Consider the following 20412-nt stretch of genomic DNA (forward strand, 5'->3'; position numbering starts at 1 on the left):
GAGAAAAAAGCAGTTCAGGTAAAAAATAGAGCTGCTGGAAGATACTGTGAGCAGGTTTTTTTGTTTGTTTTGTTCTGACTGTTTATCATGGGGAAGCAGTCTCACTGATCTCTCTGGTACAGTGCGTCCAAGGAGGAAATCTGTACAGATAGTACACTACGGGACAGGTGCATGCTCAGTTGCTCAATTGTGTCTGACTCTTTGTGACCCCATGGACTATAGCCCACCAGGGTCCTCTGTCCATGGGATTATCCAGGCAAGAATACTGGAGTAGGCAGTATTCTTCCCTCCTCCAGGGGATCTCCCCAGCCCAGGGACTGAAGCCTCATCTCCTGCATCTTCTGCATTGGCAGCTGAATTTTTTACCACCAAGCCACCTAGAAGCCCACACTGGACAGGTGACAAAATATTAATTGGAAAAGGCATATAAGGGATATTTGTGAAACCCCAAACTGTCCTAATTTCTAGTAATCTGATTAACCATGTTTATAACATACAGTTTGTCCAGAATACACTGCTATTAAAAGATTAAAAAGGATGCCTTGCTAACCCTTTATAACAATGTCATCAGTCAATAAAGCAAGATTTACAGCTTGATATTCTCCTGGAAAAATAACAACTGTATCTCCACTGTAACAGCTATCCAAAGCCAAATCCAAATCATCATGCTGTTGGAGAAGTGTGTCTGGAGATAAGTCCTTTACCTGAAAAGAAGAAATAGAACAGTAGGTCCAAATGACATAGGTCATTTAAATCAGTTAACTCCTTGGTAATGTGCTTTTTCACACTGAAGTGAAGTGAAGTCACTCAGTCGTGTCCGACTCTTTGCGACCCCATGGACTGTAGCCTACCAGGCTCCTCCATCCATGGGATTCTCCAGGCAAGAATAGTGGAGTGGGTTACCATTTCCTTCTCCAGGGGATCTTCCCGACCCAGGGATCAAACCCGGGTCTCCCGCATTGGAAACAAACGCTTTAACCTCTGAGCCACCAGGGAAGCCTTTTTTCACATTATCTTATAGGTAATGCACTGTTTAAATACTGTGTATGTTTATGTTCATTAAATGTTCAATGAAAGGAGATTTTCCTTACAATCCCTAATAATTCTTAGAGCTACTAAATACAGCCAGAAGTTATTGTGACCTTTACCCCCTAAACTCCCAACAGTTCTTTGAAATAAAGTATTATTATACCCTTGTAATGTTACAAAATTGAAACTCAGTGAGAGTGAATGATTTGCCTATGGACACAGAATGAGTGAGTGGTAAAGCTAAACTTTAGGTCTAGGTTTTGATGACCCCAGATTTCTTTCCTATTGGAAACTACTACTTTATTTTCTTTAACTCAAACTGACCCTAAAATTTTGGTAAACCATCAAAAATTTATTATAGATTCTAAAACTAAAATGAAAAAGTACCAGGAATTTGCACTGTGAGTAGAAAAGGTGAAAGAACTTCATTATTAGAACCAGTAAGAATGAGAAACTTTAAAAATAAAATTTGAAAACTAAATATATACCATGAAAATGTCTATTCTTTTATCCCAATACAAATGGCATTATCATTCATGTCTCTTTTTTCTTATTATAAAAAATAGAAAATTGAAACAAAGCATAACAAAAATGGAAATTTTAACAAGTTTTTACCTAAATAGAATATATTTATGAAGCTACTTTCCTTCTTGTCTTTTTCCTATGCATATACTCACATGCATAATACTGATGTATCATAAGATGGATGCAGGTGATTTTGAATCCTGATTTTCTCATTATGTTATATCACACTTCCCCATGTCTTTAAATATTTTTTCAAAACCTAATTTTTTAAATTTATGTAATAATACATCATATAGATGTGTATATATTTATTTGACTGCTTGAGTCTTAGATACAGCACGTGGGATCTAGTTCCCTGATTAGGGGTCGAACCTGGGCCCCCTGCATTGTAAGTGCAGACACTTAGCCACTGAACCATCAGGGAAATCTCGATGTGTCATAATTTATGTTATAATTTTCTATCCTTATTTAGATGGCTTATAATTTTCCAATATCATGAAAATACTACCACAAATAAATTATGCACATCTCTGGTTATTTTTTAGGGTAAATTGCTAGATTGAGAATTACTGTCAAAAGGTATAAAACATTTTAAGCCTCTTGTATACATATTGCTAAACTGCCGTCCAGAAAAGTTTAACCAATTGAAACTTGATCTGAGACCTCACTTTTCTTTCTGCAAGCTCATCAGAATGGGGTATCTTTTAAATGTATAAAAATATTTGCTATTTTAACAATTTTCGCTGCCTAAATTTAATTTTCCTTGATAAGTGGGAGTGCTGCCTAATTTTAATTTTCCTTGATAAGCAGGAGTGAACATTTTTCTAGGAATATACATATGAAACTCTTACAGTAATCCTAAGCCAGCAAACCAAGATAGTCATTTGTGTTTATATTACATCTTACGTACTCTTATACATCTGTGGCAAACAGCACAAGGATTATCTCTGTAAATAAATGTTTTGGAAAAACTCTAGAAGCCATCTCGTTTTTTTTCCCCTAAGTTTTTTGTTTGTTTGGGTTTTGTTTTGTTTTGCTGCGCCATGCTTGCAGCTTGCAAGATTTTTATGCCCTGACGAGGTATCGAACGCATGTCCTCTGCACTGGGAAGCTTTGAGTCCTAACCACTGGACCACCAAGGAATTCCCATGATTTATATTTTTCTTATTCCTCCTTACCTCAGAAGAGGGACTGATAAGGAAACTGACCTTTGTTTTACCTCCCTCACTTCATGGCAAATAGATGGGGAAACAGTGGAAACAGTGACTGACTGTATTTTTGAGGGCTCTAAAATCACTGCAGATGGTGATTGCAGCCATGAAATTAAAAGACGCTTACTCCTTGGAAGGAAAGTTATGACCAACCTAGATAGCATATTCAGAAGCAGAGACATTACTTTGCCAACAAAGGTCCGTCTAGTCAAGGCTATGGTTTTTCCAGTGGTCATGTATGGATGTGAGAGTTGGACCATAAAGCTGAGCACTGAAGAATTGATGCTTTTGAACTGTGGTGTTGGAGAAGACTCTTGAGAGTGCCTTGGACTGCAAGGAGATCCAACCAGTCCATCCTAAAGGAAGTCAGTCCTGGGCGTTCATTGGAAGGACTGATGTTGAAGCTGAAACTCCAGTACTTTGGCCACCTGATGTGAAGAGCTGACTCATCTGAAAAGACCCTGAGGCTGGGAAAGATTGAGGGCAGGAGGAGAAGGGGAAGACAGAGGATGAGATGGTTGGATGGCATCATCGACTCAATGGACATGGGTTTGGGTAGACTCCGGGAGTTGGTGATGGACAGGGAGGCCTGGTGTGCTGCGGTTCATGGGGTCACAAAGAGTTGGAAATGACTGAGCGACTGAACTGAACTGAACTGAACTGAGGATGGAGGAGCTTTGCCAAGTAGCAGCTGATAAAAGCATTTAAAGACATCCTATACCCAAAGCTACGTGGGACAAAGGATGAAGGAAGGGACAAGAAAAAGCCTACAAATGAGGAAGCTGAAGAGGAAGATTTCTTGGGGTAATAAGAGCTACCTCATATCCTGGGAACCTACAATGAAATGCACAATCTCACGGATGGATGCATACTCAGAAAAGATCTGTAAAGACCTTAGGCTTGTGCTTCTGACTGATCACGGCCCTGTGCAAGCACAACATGAAAGCAATTGGCAGTTGTAGGCAGCCTGACATAGCTTTGAAGAGTACCTATTCTGCAAAAACAAGATTTTTTACTTTTAACTGTAGGTTTTTAGGAAAATTTCTGTCAGGTCACTAACTGTATCTCAGTTAGTGACATAATAGAGACTTTAGCAGCCATACACAAAATAGAGCCTTTTAAAAATAGCTTGAAAAATTCACTAAACATATTGACAACTGCAGTCCTCAACAATCAATACAGCAAACTCTGGGGATGGGATAGAATCCAAGTCCCAGAGTTACCATCACTGCAGATGGTGTTTGCAGCCATGAAATTAAAAGACGCTTACTCCTTGGAAGGAAAGTTATGACCAACCTAAATAGCATATTAAAAAGCAGAGACATTACTTTGCCAACAAAGGTCCGTCTAGTCAAGGCTATGGTTTTTCCTGTGGTCATGTATGTATGTGAGAGTTGGACTGTGAAGAAAGCTGAGCGCCGAAGAATTGATGCTTTTGAACTGTGGTGTTGGAGAAGATTCTTGAGAGTCCCTTGGACTGCAAGGAGATCCAACCAGTCGATCCTAAAGGAGATCAGTCCTGGGTGTTCATTGGAAGGACTGATGCTGAAGCTGAAACGCCAATACTTTGGCCATCTTATGCGAAGAGTTGACTCACTGGAAAAGACTCTGATGCTGGGAGGGATTGGGGGCAGGAGGAGAAGGGGACAACAGAGGATGAGATGGTTGGATGGCATCACCAACTCAATGGACATAAGTTTGGGTGAACTCTGGGTGTTGGTGAGGGACAGGGAGGCCTGGTGTCCTGTGATTCATGGGGTCACAAAGAATCGGACATGACTGAGCGACTGAACTGAGCTGAACTGAACTGAATATTAAAAATACCCAGTTTTCAACAAAAATTAGAAGACATACAAAGAAACAGGAAACTATGGTCCATTCATGGGGAAAATTAAAAAGAAAAAAAAATTGACATAAACCACCTGAGGAAACCCAGAAAAGTATTTGGACCTTTTCTTTGGAAAGAATATTTGACAAAATAGCAGTTGAAACCCTGAACAAACTTTAAAACTTCTGTGCATCATTGAACATTATTAAGAAAGTCAAAGGACAACTACAGAATGAGAGAAAATATATGCAAACATGTATCTAAAATTAATATAGTATCTATATAAAGAATTCATAATTGATAACAAAAAGACAAACAACCCAACTAAAAATAGGCACAGGACTTGAGTATATCTCTCTCCAAATAAGACATACAAATGGCCAACAAGCACATGAAAAGATGAAATGAAACTCAAAACTGCAATGAGATACCACTTCATATCCATTAGGATGACTGTAATGAAAGAGACAGATAAGTGCTGCTAAGGATGTGGAGAAATCAGAACCCTCATACATTGCTGGTGGGAATATGAAATAGCTCAGCCACTGTGGAAAACATTTTAGTGGCTCTTTAAAAGGTTAAACATAGAATTACCATACTCAAATGAATTGAAAACAGGTAGTCAGATTAATATTTGTATATGCTACCATTCACAATAGGTGGAAACAACTCAAGTGTCTATGAGCTGATGAATGGATAAGCAAATTGTATATACATACAATGGAATATTATTTGGCCATGAAAAAGAAATGATGTACTGATACATGCTCCAATGTGGATGAACCTCAAAAACATTATGCTAAATGAAAGTCAGACACAAAAGGTCATATATAGTATGATTCTATCTAAATGAAATATGAAGAATAGGTAAATCTACAGAGAGAAGAGATTGGTAGTTGTCAGGGCCTGGGAAGAATAAGATTAACAGTTGAATGGATATAGGGTTATATTTGGGGGTGATGAAAATGTTTTGGGACTAGATAGAAATGACAGTTGCACAATATAGTGAAATAATATTACTAAAATGTCAGTGAACTGTTCACTTTAAAATAGCTCATTTTTTAATGTGAACTTCATCTCAATTTCAAAAAAAAGGGAAAAATATACAAGAAAGAGAAAGAATAACCAAAAGCACAGTCTCTCTGAGCAGTCAGGTAGCAACAGACTCAGTAGTGCAGATGGAAGGGAACTAATCTTCTTTGCACCTGGTATATTTTCAGACACACTTTATCACACTTAACCACACATGTAACCACACTTTCTGAAGCATTACAAGGAAACTGTAATTCTAGCAATGATAGATACATGACTGAAATCTGAATGGCAAATAGTAATAATATTAGGAGTTCACATTTTTGTGGTAGGCACTTTGCTAAAAGATTTACATAAATTATTTTACTTAAGCCTTCCAATCCCAAAGAAAGGCAATGCCAAAGAATGCTCAAACTACCGCACAGTTGCACTCATCACACATGCTAGTAAAGTAATGCTCAAAATTCTCCAAGCCAGGCTTCAGCAAAACGTGAACCGTGAACTTCCAGATGTTCAAGCTGATTTTAGAAAAGGCAGAGCAACCAGAGATCAAATTGCCAACATCCGCTGGATCATCAAAAAAGCAAGAGAGTTCCAGAAAAACATCTACTTCTGCTTTATTGACTGTGCCAAAGCCTTTGACTGTGTGGATCACAATAAACTGGAAAATTCTGAAAGAGATGGGAATACCAGACCACCTGACCTGCCTCTTGAGAAATCTGTATGCAGGTCAGGAAGCCACAGTTAGAACTGGACATGGAACAACAGACTGGTTCCAATAGGAAAAGGAGTACGTCAAGGGTGTATATTATCACCCTGCTTATTTAACTTATATGCAGAGTACATCATGAGAAACGCTGGGCTGGAAGAAGCACAAGCTGGACTCAAAATTGCAGGGAGAAATATCAATAACCTCAGATATGCAGATGACACCACCCTTATAGCAGAAAGTGATGAAGAACTAAAAAGCCTCTTGATGAAAGTGAAAGAGGAGAGTGAAAAAGTTGGCTTAAAGCTCAACATTCAGAAGACGAAGATCATGGCATCTGGTCCCATCACTTCATGAGAAATAGATGGGGAAACAGTGGAAACAGTGTCAGACTATTTTTGGAGGCTCCAAAATCACTGCAGATGGTGATTGCAGCCATGAAATTAAAAGGCACTTACTCCTTGGAAGGAAAGTTATGACCAACCTAGATAGCATATGCAAAAGCAGAGACATTACTTTGCCAACAAAGGTCCGTCTAGTCAAGGCTATGGTTTTTCCTGTGGTCATGTATGGATGTGAGAGTTGGACTGTGAAGACAGCTGAGTGCCAAAGAATTGATGCTTTTGAACTGTGGTGTTGGAGAAGGCTCTTGAGAGTCCCTTGGACTGCAAGGAGATCCAACCAGTCCATTCTGAAGGAGATCAGCCCTGGGTGTTCTTTGGAATGATGCTAAAGCTGAAACTCCAATACTTTGGCCACCTCATGCAAAGATTTGACTCATTGGAAAAGACTCTGATGTTGGGAGGGATTGGGGGCAGGAGGAGAAGGGGACGACAGAGGATGAGATGGCTGGATGGCATCACAGACTCGGTGGACATGAGTTTGAGTAAACTCTGGGAGTTGGTGATGGACAGGGAGGCCTGGCATGCTGCAATTCATGGGGTCACAAAGAGTCGGACACGACTGAGTGACTGAACTGAACTGAATGACTCTATAGGATAGACTTCATTACTCCTTTTTATAGATAAGGAAGTAAGAGAAACTATGCAATTTTTTAAATCCAACCCAAGTATTATGAAGAAAAACTATGAATCAAACCTAGATTTCTATTATTGTAAAGCTTATATTCTTCACCACCACACTATCCTGCCTTCTAGACAAAGAAGGAACAGGATAGAGTCCTATGATGAACAATGGGGACATTGATATTTCTCCTAAATATAGGAGAATAACTAATGTTGAACTTTAGTTTAAGCACTGAAACAAATACTGCTTATCTCTGTTAGGAATGATTCAGAAGTCAGACTGAGTCTAAACCTAAAGACAGAATTCAGGTCTCTCATCACAATTTGAGAGACTAAGGAAGTAGACATATTTAGTTCAATTGACTGGAAGGATATCTAGGACATTAATTCAATAGAGAATACAGGAGGACTAAGGACAGGCTGTGTACAAAAGAACAGTAAGTTCAAATTTAGGGTCGTTATCTTTTAGTGAAACATAAGGTAAAGATGCTGAGAAGAACTTCTAGTGATGTTGATCAGCAAAAAAATGCAAGAGGGGATAAATCTACTGAAAAACCACTGCATGCCAGGCTGCTAGGTATTTTATACATAGGATTTAATTTCATCCTCAAAAAAACAAAGTTTAGTGGTGGTATTGGTGGTGATGGTTGTGATGGTGGTGGTAGCCGCGGTAGCCATCATACTAGTAGAAAACATTTATCGAATACTTACTATGTGCTGGCCATTATTCTAAGCACATGACAAATGTGAATTCATATAGTATCTATAAATAAAGAACACAGTATTATCCCTATTTTACAGATGAGGAACTAAAGCACAAATGGGAAAACAGCTTGTTGAAAATTACATAATTAATAAGTGCCAAAGCCAGACTCTGCATCCAGGCAGTTTGGCTCCAGAGATCATCCTCTTAATCAGCACAGTTTTTCTCTCTTTTTAAAGCACTCTGAAAATAAAGAAATTGGGGTTCAGAGTTAGGCTGCTTGCCCAAAACAGGCTATTTAAACACTGGACTACCTGACTACAAAGTCCATGCCTTTTCACTACACTGCTTGTAAAGATCACCAGCATAATGATAATGGGCATGGATTAAAACTGTTTAAGGAGAGTACAGAGCAGGAAAAAGACCGAAGAATCTTCAAAGTTGAGAAAACTGTTAAAGGCTTATATACACAGCTGTGACTAGGTACACCAAATTAAAATATTTTGTCCACCTCAAAGGTAAATCTAAAATCCAAGATCTAAGCAAAGTAGAAATTGATGATGCTGCCTTCTCAGAGTAGTCTTCCTCTCATTGTCCTGTTGTCTGAAGTTTATGGATATTTACTTACACAAATGAAGACAGGGTTGCAAAGCATTGAATAAAAATCACAGAAACATTTTACTGTTATATAGGAAAATAAAGCCAAAAACATTTAAAAACAAATAAAAAGATAGGTAAAAAAAAATATTTTAAAAGGCTGGAGATAAAATCTATACCTTACTTTACAATGATGTTTCAAAAGATGTTTACAAATAAAATTGGTGGAATAATTAATGTTATTGAAAATCTGATCCAGTAAGCAAATCAAAGGAAATTAAATTTTATTTAAAATAATAAAAATTGGTAGGATAACAGATAAGACCAGTCTAATAGGCCAGGCTTTATCTCTATTCATTCTCCTGCTGCTGCTGCTGCTAAGTCGCTTCAGTCGTGTCTGACTCTGTGCGACCCCATAGATGGCAGCCCACCAGGCTGCCCTGTCCCTGGGATTCTCCAGGCAAGAACACCGGATTGGGTTGCCATTTCCTTCTCCAATGCATGAAAGTGAAAAGTGAAAGTGAAGTCGCTCAGTCGTGTCTGACTCTTAGCGACCCCATGGACTGCAGCCTACCAGGCTCCTCCGTCCATGGGATTTTCTAGGCAAGAGTACTGGACTGGGGTGCCATTGCCTTCTCCGATTCATTCTCCTACTAGGTATTAAATACCATCCTTTCTGGACTTCTTTTAGTTCCTCATATATACCCCATTCTCTGTCAAACATGTACTCATTTACTATTCAATGAAAAATGCTCAGCACCCACCTTATACCAATCATCATGCTAGGTGACTACATGACTGGTAAACATACTCCCCTTGCTCTTAATAGCTAGTATATTAATAGTAAATGAGACAGACATTCAATAGGTAGCCACAGAAAATATTTAGCACAGTTATGATAAGGAAAAGTGACAGTAAGGGAACATGCAGGGTGCACAGTATGTAGTCTATGTATTCTGAAGGTTGAGCAAGTTTTTTTCTATGGAAACGACATTTAAATTGAGACCTAAAGGACATACGGTAGCTCTCTGAAACAACATGGTGTACGCCAAGACGTGGTTTAGTGAGGGAGGAAGGGGTATATGAAGGTGACAAGGGGACGATAAACTCTCAGAAGATGGTAATTAACAACTGGGTAGGTGGTTGTGCCATTTACTGAAACAGAGAACATTAGAAGATAATCTAGTTACTCAATAAGATCATGAATTTAATTGTGGACACTGAGTTGAAGTACTCAGGACATAATTAAGGGGTGATGAGCAATAGGTAGCTAGACATACCGGTTTGGGCCTCAGAACAAAAAATGTGGGCTGTGGATACACATTTTAGATTATTAATGTATATAACTGAAGTCATGGGAAAAGATCACATAAATCACTTAGGCATATTATAGTGCAGAAAAAAGATAAGTTCCAAGCATTTAGAGGACAGAAGGAGAAAAAATACAACAACAATTAGAGAGATTGAACCAGCAAAATATGATAACAGAAGACAATGAAAAACTATTCAAGGAGACAGCTGTGAAATACTACTGAGAGGTCAAGTGAGATGACTTAGAACATTTCCCCACTTGGGCTAGTTAAATTTACACTCATCCTTTAGGTTTCATCTGCATTATTTCTTTCAGGCAACGTTGCCAGAATTCCTAACTCTGCTTATGTACCCATCCTAAGTGCCTCCTGTATATACTCCTATCGTAGCATTTACTATTATATTATTCTGTGTTGCAACTGCAATAGCCTATTTACTTGTCCGTGTCTCCACCATAGGTCTTCCCAGGTGGCTCAGTGGTAAAGAATCCGCTGCCAATGCAGGAGATGTAGGTTTGATCCTTGGGTTGGGAAGATCCCCTGAAGAAGGAAATGGCAACCCACTCCAGTATACTTGCTGGGAAATCCCACGGACAGAAGAGCCTGGCAGGCTACAGTCCACAGAGTCACAAAAAGAGTCAGACATGACTCAGCTTCCACTAAACAACATCTCCACCATCATTCAAACTGCTCAGATGTATGGAAGAAGCACGATTGTGGGTCTGGTTCAAAAGTGTATCTCCTTCAAATGCAGTATTTCTCATATTTCTCTCCCATAGATGCTAGCATAGCACCTGGCAACAAGATTAGTACTCTGTAAATAGTTGTGGACATTTATTTATTTCGTACCTATATTATGTCAGTCACTGAGCTGGGTGTAACAGAGACATGAACGTCAGACAAGAATCCAACCTTCAAAGAGCTTGTTTTCTAATTATATGCAGCTAAACTTAAATGAACAAATAAGAATAAAATGTATTACTTACCATGTCAGTAGTCATCACTTTTGCTACGATATGTGTTATAGTCTTTCCAAAGTTTCTTTTTCCTTTCCTACGCCTCAGAATTCTTGGAAAGAAGGGTCCATGAACTCTGAAGTTGAAAACATGTATTTTAATTAAATCAGTATGAAAAATACTTAAGGTACACCTACTTAAAACTTGGTACTAAGCATCTTTGAGTAATAGGTTCCATTCATTTTGAGCTTCTTGAGAGCAATGAGCAATTTGAGAGTGATGGAATAATTGAGATCTTTTAAATAACTGAGTGTTTAAACCATTGAACTCTGAAATCTTTTGAACTCTGAAAATCTGCATGCAACTCACTACAATCAATACCTCAATCATCTTAACTTTTCAGTACAGTAGAAAATTTCCTGATTATACTTTCATAATACATTGAATTGTAGACACTCAAAGCAGAGATAGGTTATGTCTGTGCTACTGAGGTATAAGAATATTTGGGGACCTGCCTAATTTGAGAGACTACGTTTAATTAATTGTTTTTGTATCTATGGAGAACTTATCCTTTGAAGCAGGATAAGTTGGCTGTTGGCCTCCATTAAACAATTCTAGCTTCTTTCTTCATTGTTTTTAACTGGTTGCTATTCAGCACTTTTAGATAATTCCATTCTTTGTCTTCTTTCTGCTTTCCCTTACAGTTCCTGTTTCCTATTCATCATTTAAGTGTTATCAAAAGAAAGAAAAAAAATTGAGTATAACTTTTATCATTACTGTCAGCCATATTTACTGTATGGGTAATCTTTTGGGTTCTCTGCAGCACTTTATCACTTGATGCAGCATTAAAACCAATATTTTTCAGCTTATGTTTCAATTATCAATATTTAAAATAATTTATTGGTATATAATTAATTTATAAGGTTGTGTTAGTTTGACGTGTAGAGCAAAGTGAATCAGTTATGCATATACATATATCCACCCTTTTTTTAGATTCTTTTCCCATATAGGCCATTACAGAGTATACAGTAGAGCTCCTTGTGTTATAACTGTAGGTCCTTATTAGTTATCTATTTTATATACACTTTGCAGTGTGTATATGTCAATCCCAATTTACTTCTCTCCCCTCCCCCTTATACCCTGGTAACCATGAGCTTGTTTTCACATTTGTGACTCTACTTCTGTATTGTAACTAAGTTCATTTGCACCCTTCTTTTTAGGTTCCACATATAAGCAATACCTCAGTTACCAATATTTTTGTGAAGCTTAACATTTCAGAGAACTGTTGCTACGTATTTATCATTCCAATGATTGAATTTTGAACTCTAAGATATTAGCAATGTCCTCCAAAGGAAAAGTTTCATTTGACATTTCAACATCAAACCCATTCAGCACTTTTATACCTATTTAAGCAAATTTTGATTTGAGAAAGAGAACTACTCATACATTTTTTTCACCATATATATAATTACTAGTTGCTCAAAGAGTAAAGCATCTTACATGCAGGAAATAGTTTATCATACAATCCTAGCTTTAAAATTAAAGGTTTATGTCAGTGATTTTCAAAGTTATATTTTTAATAAGGTATAATTTACATAACACTCATTTTAAGTGAACCTCTCTATGAGATTTCACAAATGTATACACCCATTTAACTCAATCATGTTTGTGATCTTCCATTTGTCACGGTCCTACAACTCCCCACTCATCCCAAATACAGAGGTGGGTACCAGTTGCCACTGTTCTGCCCACTTCACTTGCTTTGCTGTTTTCTTCACCACTGACTCATTCCTCTCATTTGTGACTGACAGTCATTGAGTGTGTGGGTAAAGATAGGGAATACTCATGTTGAACTCATTCTGATGGCTATAACCTATGTGAACATAACCTATTTAAAATTCAACAAACAGAATCCCCAGTTCTTTATTATGAAAAATTTCAAACATATCCAAAGTAGAAAAAATAGTATATTTAAAAGTAGAGAATATATATATATATTTAATATATATCCATCCATCAGTACTTTCGAGAATTGTCATTTATCTCATTCTCACAACATTTTCCCCTATCATAGTCACCAAAATATTTTAAAGGAAATCCCAGCTATGGTTTAATTTGACTTGTAAATACCTCAGTATGTATATCCAACAGGTAGCCACTTTTTAAAATAGCATAACCACAGTATCATTATTACACCAAACAAGGTTAATAGTGCCCCTACATCATCTAACACTTTGTCTGTGTTCAAATGTCTGCACTTAGCTCTGGAAGATATTTTTACCATTGGTTTATGTGAATCAAGAGCCAAGCAAGGTCCATACGCTAAATTTGATCAATATATCTTAAATATCTAAATCCATCTTTTTTCATTTATACTAATTACCCATTCTCTTTTATGATGTTTATTTTTAATTACTGGCCCTGCAGCATGTAGGATCTTAGTTGTCCCACCAGGGATCGAATCTGTGTCCCCTGTAGTGGAAGCCTGGAGTCTTAACCACTGGGCCACCAGGGAATTCCCTGATATTTGTTTGTTGATCTATAGAATTTCCCACATAATTTGGCTAATTGAATAACAAGGCATCATTTCAAAAGTTCTTCAATCCCCCTGACATTTAGATCTAGAAGCTTGGTAATATTAAGATTCAATTAAAAATCTACCCTCTGAGTTTTGAGGACCAGCTGGCCAGAAGAAGAGCCTGGAACTGCAGAAGAGACACACACACTTAGAACTGTTGCCTCAAACTACCCGGTATAAAAGGAGAAGGAAGAGGTCAAACCCTGCTCCTTCCAGCCTTTGGAAGAAGTAGCTGCACTCAAGGAGAAATGTAGATCAGTGGGCGTCTCTCATTTGTCAGGAGCTCATTTCTCCTTCATAGGGCAGAGTGCAAGGCCAAGACTACCATTCTACTGCAGGGATTTTGAACCCATCAGGAGGGTTCTGGAGAAGGCTCAACTGATGGGCTTCAGGTGAATAAATGTTCTGACATTTCATCCCCAAAAAAAAGATTATAGGTGGTACTATATACTATTGTCAGAGAAGGCAATGGCACCCCACTCCAGTACTCTTGCCTGGAGAATCCCATGGATGGAGGATCCTGGTAGGCTGCAGTCCATGGGGTCGCTAAGAGTCAGACACGACTGAGTGACTTCACTTTCACCTTTCACTTTCATGCATTGGAGAAGGAAATGGCAATCCACTCCAATGTTCTTGCCTGGAGAATCCCAGAGACGGGGGAGCCTGGTGGGCTGCCGTCTCTGGGGTCGCACAGGGTCGGACACGACTGAAGTCACTTAGCAGCAACTCAATCATAACACTCAAGATATAGAACATTCCCATCGTACAAGTTCCTTCATACATCTTTGCAGTCAGTCCTCAGCATCGACTTTCAGAAACCCACTAATCTTTTTGTCATAGATTTTCCTTTCTTGTAATTTTAATTGGAGGATAATTGCTTTACAATGCTGTGTTGGTTTCTGTTATATAGCCATGTGAATCAGCCATAAGTATACACGTGTCCTCTCCCTATTGAACCTCCCTCCCACCCCTCACCCCATTCCATCCCTCTAGGTTGTCACAGAGCACTGGGTTGAGCTCCCTGCATTATACAGCAACTTCCCATTAGCTCTCTATTTCATATATGGTAATGTGTATGTCTCAATGCTACTCTCTCAATTCGTCCTTCCCTCTTTCCCCAGCTGTGTACGCAAGTCTGTTCTCTACGTCGGCATCTCTATTCCTGCCCTGCAAATAGGTTCATCAGTACCACTACCTTTTTCAGAATTTTAAAATGGAATTTTAAAGTAGAATATGCTATGTACTCTCTTGTGTCTGCAGTTTTTCAGTCAGACTATTTTGAGATCCACCATGTTATTTTGTATATCAGCAATTTCTTTACATCACAGAAAAATATTTCATTATTCAGTTCAGTCGCTCAGTTGTGTCCAACTCTTTGTGACCCCATGAACTGCAGCACGCCAGGCCTCCCTGTCCATCACCAACTGCTGGAGTCCACCCAAACCCAAGTCTATTGTGTCAGTGATGCCATCCAACCATCTCATCCTCTGTCGTCCCCTTCTCTTCCTGCCTTCAATCTTTCCCAGCATCAGGGTCTTTTCAAATGAGTCAGCTCTCTGCATCCGGTGGCCAAAGTACTGGAGTTTCAGCTTCAACATCAGTCCCTCCAATTAACACCTAGGACTGATCTCCTTTAGGATGGACTGGTTGGATTTCCTTGCAGTCTAAGGGACTCTCAAGAGTCTTCTCCAACACCATAGTTCAAAAGCATCAATTCATTAGGATTTTCTATATACAAGATGATGTCATCTGCAAGTAGAGATAATTTTCATTTTCCTTTTTGGATCTGGATGAATTTATTTCCTTTTCTTTCCTATTGCTCTGGCTAGAACCTCCAGCACAACTGAATACAAGAGTGGACATCATTGTCTTGTTCCTTATCTTAGGCGGGGAAACATCCATTCTTTCATTGGTAAATATGATGCTATAGGATTTTCACAGATGGCCTTAAACAGGTTGAGGATGATCCATTCTATTCTAAGTTTTTTTAGAATTTTTATCACGAAAGAGGAATTTTGTCAAATGATTTTTCTGTAACTTTTGAGATGATAATGTGGCTTTATTGTGTATTATATTGATTTATTTCCATATGTTAAACCAACCTTGCATTCCTGGCATAAATTCCACTTGTCATAGTGTCTAATCTTTTTCATATGTTGTTAGACCCAGTTTGTTAAAGTATTATTGAAGATTTTGCATCTATATTTACTTATTTTATTCACTTATTTTTTATTTAAGTCTTTTGGCTGTGTCCTGCAGCTTGTGGGACTTAGTTCCCTGACCAGGGGTTGAACCCACATCCTGTGCATTGGATGCTCAGAGTCTTAACCACTGGACCTCAAGGGAAGTCCCTGCATCTATATTTATACTGGATATTTTCTGCAGTTTTCTTGTGATATCTTTCTATAGTTTTGGTATCAAGGTGATAATAGCCTCATAGAATGAATTGGGGAAGTAGTCCCTTCTCTTTTTATTTTTTGGAAGACTTTGCCAAAAAAAAAAAAGGTGTTGGCTTCCCTGGTGGCTCAGGGGCAAAGAATCCACCTGCCAACACAGGAGATGCAAGAGACACAGGTACACTCCCTGGTTTGGGAAGATCCCTGGAGTAGGAAATGCAAACCCACTCCAGTAGTCTTTCTGGGAAAATCCAATGGACAGAGGAGCATGGCAAGCTACAGTTCATGGGATTGCAGAGTCGGACATGACTGAACAACTAAATGCACACACACAGGTAGGGTTTCTTTACCCTCTTGGCTTCTTTCAAGATTTTTTCTTATCTGTGGTTTTCTTCAGTTTAAGTATAATATGCCTATTTGCACATTTTGGGAGTATTTGTCCTACTTGGTGGTCTCTAAGCTTCTTGGATCTGCGATTTGGTGTTTTCATTTAATTTTGGAAAATTTTCACCATTATGAATTTGAACAGGGAGGCCTGGCATGCTGCGATTCATGGGGTCGCAAAGAGTCGGACAGGACTGAGCGACTGATCTGATCTGATCTGCTCTGATGAATTTGAATTTTTTTTCAGTTGCATTTGCTTTCTTCTCTTCTAGTATTCCAATTGCACATGTGCTACATTCTTTGAAACTATTCCACAATTCTTAGATCTTTTTTTCATTATTTTTTCTCTTTGTATTTCAGTTTGAAACAATTTCTCAAGCTTTCTGATTCTTTCCTCAGTTGTGTCCCATCTATTCATGAGCCTTTCAAAGGAAGTCTTCATTTCTATTTACAGTGTCTTTGATTTTTAGAATGATCTTTTAATTCATTCTTACAGTTTCCATGTTTTGCTTGAACATTATCCATTTTTTTCTTGCATGTTGTATACTTTTTTCCATTAAAGTCCTTAACATATTAATCATAGCTACTTTTTTTTTTTTTTTGGTTGCACTGCATGGTGTGTGGGATCTTAGTTCTCTGACCAGGGATCGAACCTGGCCCCCTGCAGTGGAAGTACAGAGTCTTAACCACTGAACTGCCAGGGAAGTCCCAATCATAGCTATTTTAAATTTCCTGTCTGATAAATTCCAAAATCATAATTGAGTCTGTTGTTGATGCTTGCTTTCCCTCTTCAGACTTGATTTCCTTGCCTTTTAGCATATCATAATTTTTTTTTTGAAACCTACACATGGCTAACAGGAAGTGAAGTAGATTAATTATTAATCCAACCAGGAGGTAGCCTATGTTTATTTGCTGTAGCTTTATGTGTCAGAGGCTTCAAATTCCTGTAATTTCCAATTTTCGGTCTCTGTATATTTTCGGGCTTCCTTTAGAAGCCCCAAACTACTCTTTAGAAGAGTCTGTGTCTTACAGCTCTTTTAACTATAATCCAGTTATTATCCTGGAATCTTGTTGGTATGGTTTTAAGATTTAGCAGAGAGGAAGTGTCTATACTCTTGTGATTACTTATTGGTCTTTTACTGAGTCTATGTCCCTGGACTGTGACCTTCACAACTGTTCTTAATCCTCTTTTTCCCCAGACAGGAAGGCTATAAGTGACTAGAGTCAGAGAAATGCCTTTCCTCTAGGTGGCAAAAAACTCTGGTAAAGACTTTTCTCCTGGAGAATAGCAGATCTTTATTATGGAGAATGCTCTGGGTATATTTCATAATGGGTACTTTTCCCTTCACCCTTCCGGAGTCATAACAGAATCTTTCTTGGCTCTTCACTGAGAACCTAGTTAGACTCCTAGAGGTAAAACCCCACAAAGGTATGGGATCTCACTAATAACTGCAGCTCCCTGTGAGTTTCTTTGATACTAGTTATCATTCAGCATCCAGCAATCTATCAAAATTACCATTTAAATGTTCTTATAATTTATGGCTCTAGCTGGTTCTGTTCAAGATAAGCAGATCTTAGCTGTGACTCTGAATTTATCTTTCTCCAAATTTTAGAGTGGCAGTTTGTCCTGTGATCTCAGTTCTCTGATGGTTCCAAGAAAGTAATTTTCAAGTTTGTTCAGCTTTTTTCTTATTGTAAGGATAAGGATGATAACTCATAAGCTCTTTGCATGTCAGAGCTAAATCCAGAAATTCTTGGTTCTTTTTTATTATAGTTTTCATTTCTCTGTTGAGATTCTCTGTTGCTCAAATTTTGGGTCTCACTCCTTTTGCAGCTCTCTCACTTTCAGAATATCCCAACTAAATTTCCAGCTACTCTGTCAGCCTTGAACTCTGTCCTTTGTGTCACCTTGGCACTTTTTTGCTACCTGAGCTATTAACAGCTGGTGATGACCCTCAAACCAAAATGCCACAAATTCTCACTCTCTACTTTGCATTTTATATGTGGACAATGTCTCCTGACTCTTCTCTTATGCTTTGGCCAAAATTAAGAAGGCAAAGAAGAAAGGTAAGGAAAGGACTAGATTTATGAGATTTTTTAAAAATAAAAAACCCCAGAACATTGATTTCAGTGAATTCAGCTCATATAAAAATAATTTTCCAATATTGGTAGTTGTGCCTGTGCTTATCTCATAAATTCAGTTCAGTTCAGTTCAGTCGCTCAGTCGTGTCAGACTCCTTGTGACCCCATGGACTGCAGCACACCAGGCTTCCCTGTCCATCACCAACTCCCAGAGCTTACTCAAACTCATGTCCATCGAGTCAGTGATGCCATCCAACCATCTCATCCTCTGTCGTCCTCTTCTTCTCCTGCCTTCAATCTTTCCCAGCATTAGGGTCTTTTCCAATGAGTCAGTTCTTCGCATCAGGTGGCCAAAATATTGGAGCTTCAGCTTCAGCATCAGTCCTTCCAATGAATATTCAGGACTGATTTCCTTTAGAACTGACTGGTTTGATCTCCTTGCAGTCCAAGGGACTCCCAAGAGTGTTCCCCAAAACCACAGTCCAAAAGCATAAATTAGATGTCTATTTTTATAACTTATTTCAATTGGGGTGATATATGACAAGTGATATGATAGAAGAATGACCATGGAAGATGGAGGAATAGGACAGGGAGACCACTTTCTCCCCAATGAGTTCATCAAAAGATCATTTGAATGCTGAAAAACTTCCACAAAACAACTTCTGAACACTGGTGGAGGGCACCAGGCACCCAGAAAGGCAGCTCATTCTCTTTGAAAGAAGGTGGGACAAATATAAAAGATGAAAAAAGAGACAAAAGAGTTAGGGATGGAGATCCATCCCAGGAAGGGAGTCATGAAGGAGGAGAAGTTTCCAAATAGCAGGAAATCCTCTCACCGGTGGGTCTGTGAGGAGTTTTGGAATCTCAGAGGGCAACATAACCAGGAGGAAGAAAAAAAAAAAAAAACCCACAGAACACACGCCTAACTGCATCTCCCAGCGGAGAAGTAGCCCAGATGCTGTGTCCACCACCAGCGAGTGGGGGCTGGACAGGGAGGTGCGGGTTGAACGCTTAAGGTAAGGACCAGGCCTGAATGCCCTGAAGACAATCTGAGGGACCTAACATGAGATAGCAACCCAAACTGTGGGATAGCCAGAGACAGAAAAAGAGAGAGAGAGAGAGAGAACTTTCCGCAAAAAGCTCTAACCTAAGGCACAGCCTGGCCCGCTCACAGAACAAAGGATTGCATAAATACCAAAGGAGAGCTAGCCAGCTCTGGACCAGCCCCTCCCCTTGCCAGAGGCAGAGAGGCAGGCGGGCGAGAACCAGAGCCAGAAGATGAGAGGCAATGGCCCCAGAGATGCATCCTCCACCAAACTGTGAGCAGGCTCCGAGTTGCTAACCAAGTCCTCCTGGGATCCTGGACAGCTGACATCTGCCAGGAGGGTTGCAGCCAGAGATCAGCTCCCTAGAGGAGACACACGGCACACCTGAGACGGTGCTCTCCTGGCGCACCTAGGAAACCAAGCAGCTGGGACCGGGGAGGTGATTAAGATGCACAGCCCACCTGGGACAGTGTGCTCTCCAAGCACCTGGTCACCTGAGCTGCTCAGACCTGGGAAGGGCACAAAACGCGCGCCCAACCAAGTCTGTGCCTTTGTGGAGTATCTGAGAACCTGAACCTGAGCATCTTAGACCTGGGAAGTGTACGAAATGCAGGGCCTGCTTTGGACAGTTCTCCTGCAGAGCCTGAGCAGTGTAGACCAGGAAAGCACATACCGCCATGAGCTGGGGCAAACCCAGTGTGGTCCATAACAGAGCACTCCCCACACATGCCAGTGATATTTGTTTGCAGTGTTCCTCCCTTCCCATAGCACAACTGAACAAGTGAGACTAAATAAGTGACCACCTTTGCCCTCTTGTGTCAGGGGGGAAATTAGACACCGAAGAGACTTGCAAACAGAGGAAGCCAAAATAAACAAAGAAGAGGGAACCACTCTAGAAGTGCCAGGTGCAACAGATTAAAACCCTGTAGTTAGCATTGACTAAGCATTGGAAGGGGCCTATAGACCTTGAGAAGAAGTACAAGCTGGAACAAGGAACTATC

At 39.3% G+C, this 20412-nt stretch overlaps 1 protein-coding gene across 1 annotated transcript in view; it reads right to left on the bottom strand.

Moving 5' to 3' along the window:
* Window positions 1-20412, bottom strand: part of SHCBP1L (SHC binding and spindle associated 1 like) — a 43938-nt gene that overhangs the window by 2760 nt on the left and 20766 nt on the right. Inside the window, exons 6-7 of the mRNA NM_001046290.2 lie at window positions 10956-11061; window positions 551-704 (exon numbers count right to left, since the gene is read on the bottom strand). Coding sequence (NP_001039755.2) covers window positions 551-704; window positions 10956-11061 — 260 coding nt within the window. The remainder of the gene's footprint in view (window positions 1-550; window positions 705-10955; window positions 11062-20412) is intronic.

Source organism: Bos taurus, chromosome 16, assembly GCF_002263795.3.
Source record: "Bos taurus isolate L1 Dominette 01449 registration number 42190680 breed Hereford chromosome 16, ARS-UCD2.0, whole genome shotgun sequence".
NCBI classification, from domain to species: domain Eukaryota; kingdom Metazoa; phylum Chordata; class Mammalia; order Artiodactyla; family Bovidae; genus Bos; species Bos taurus.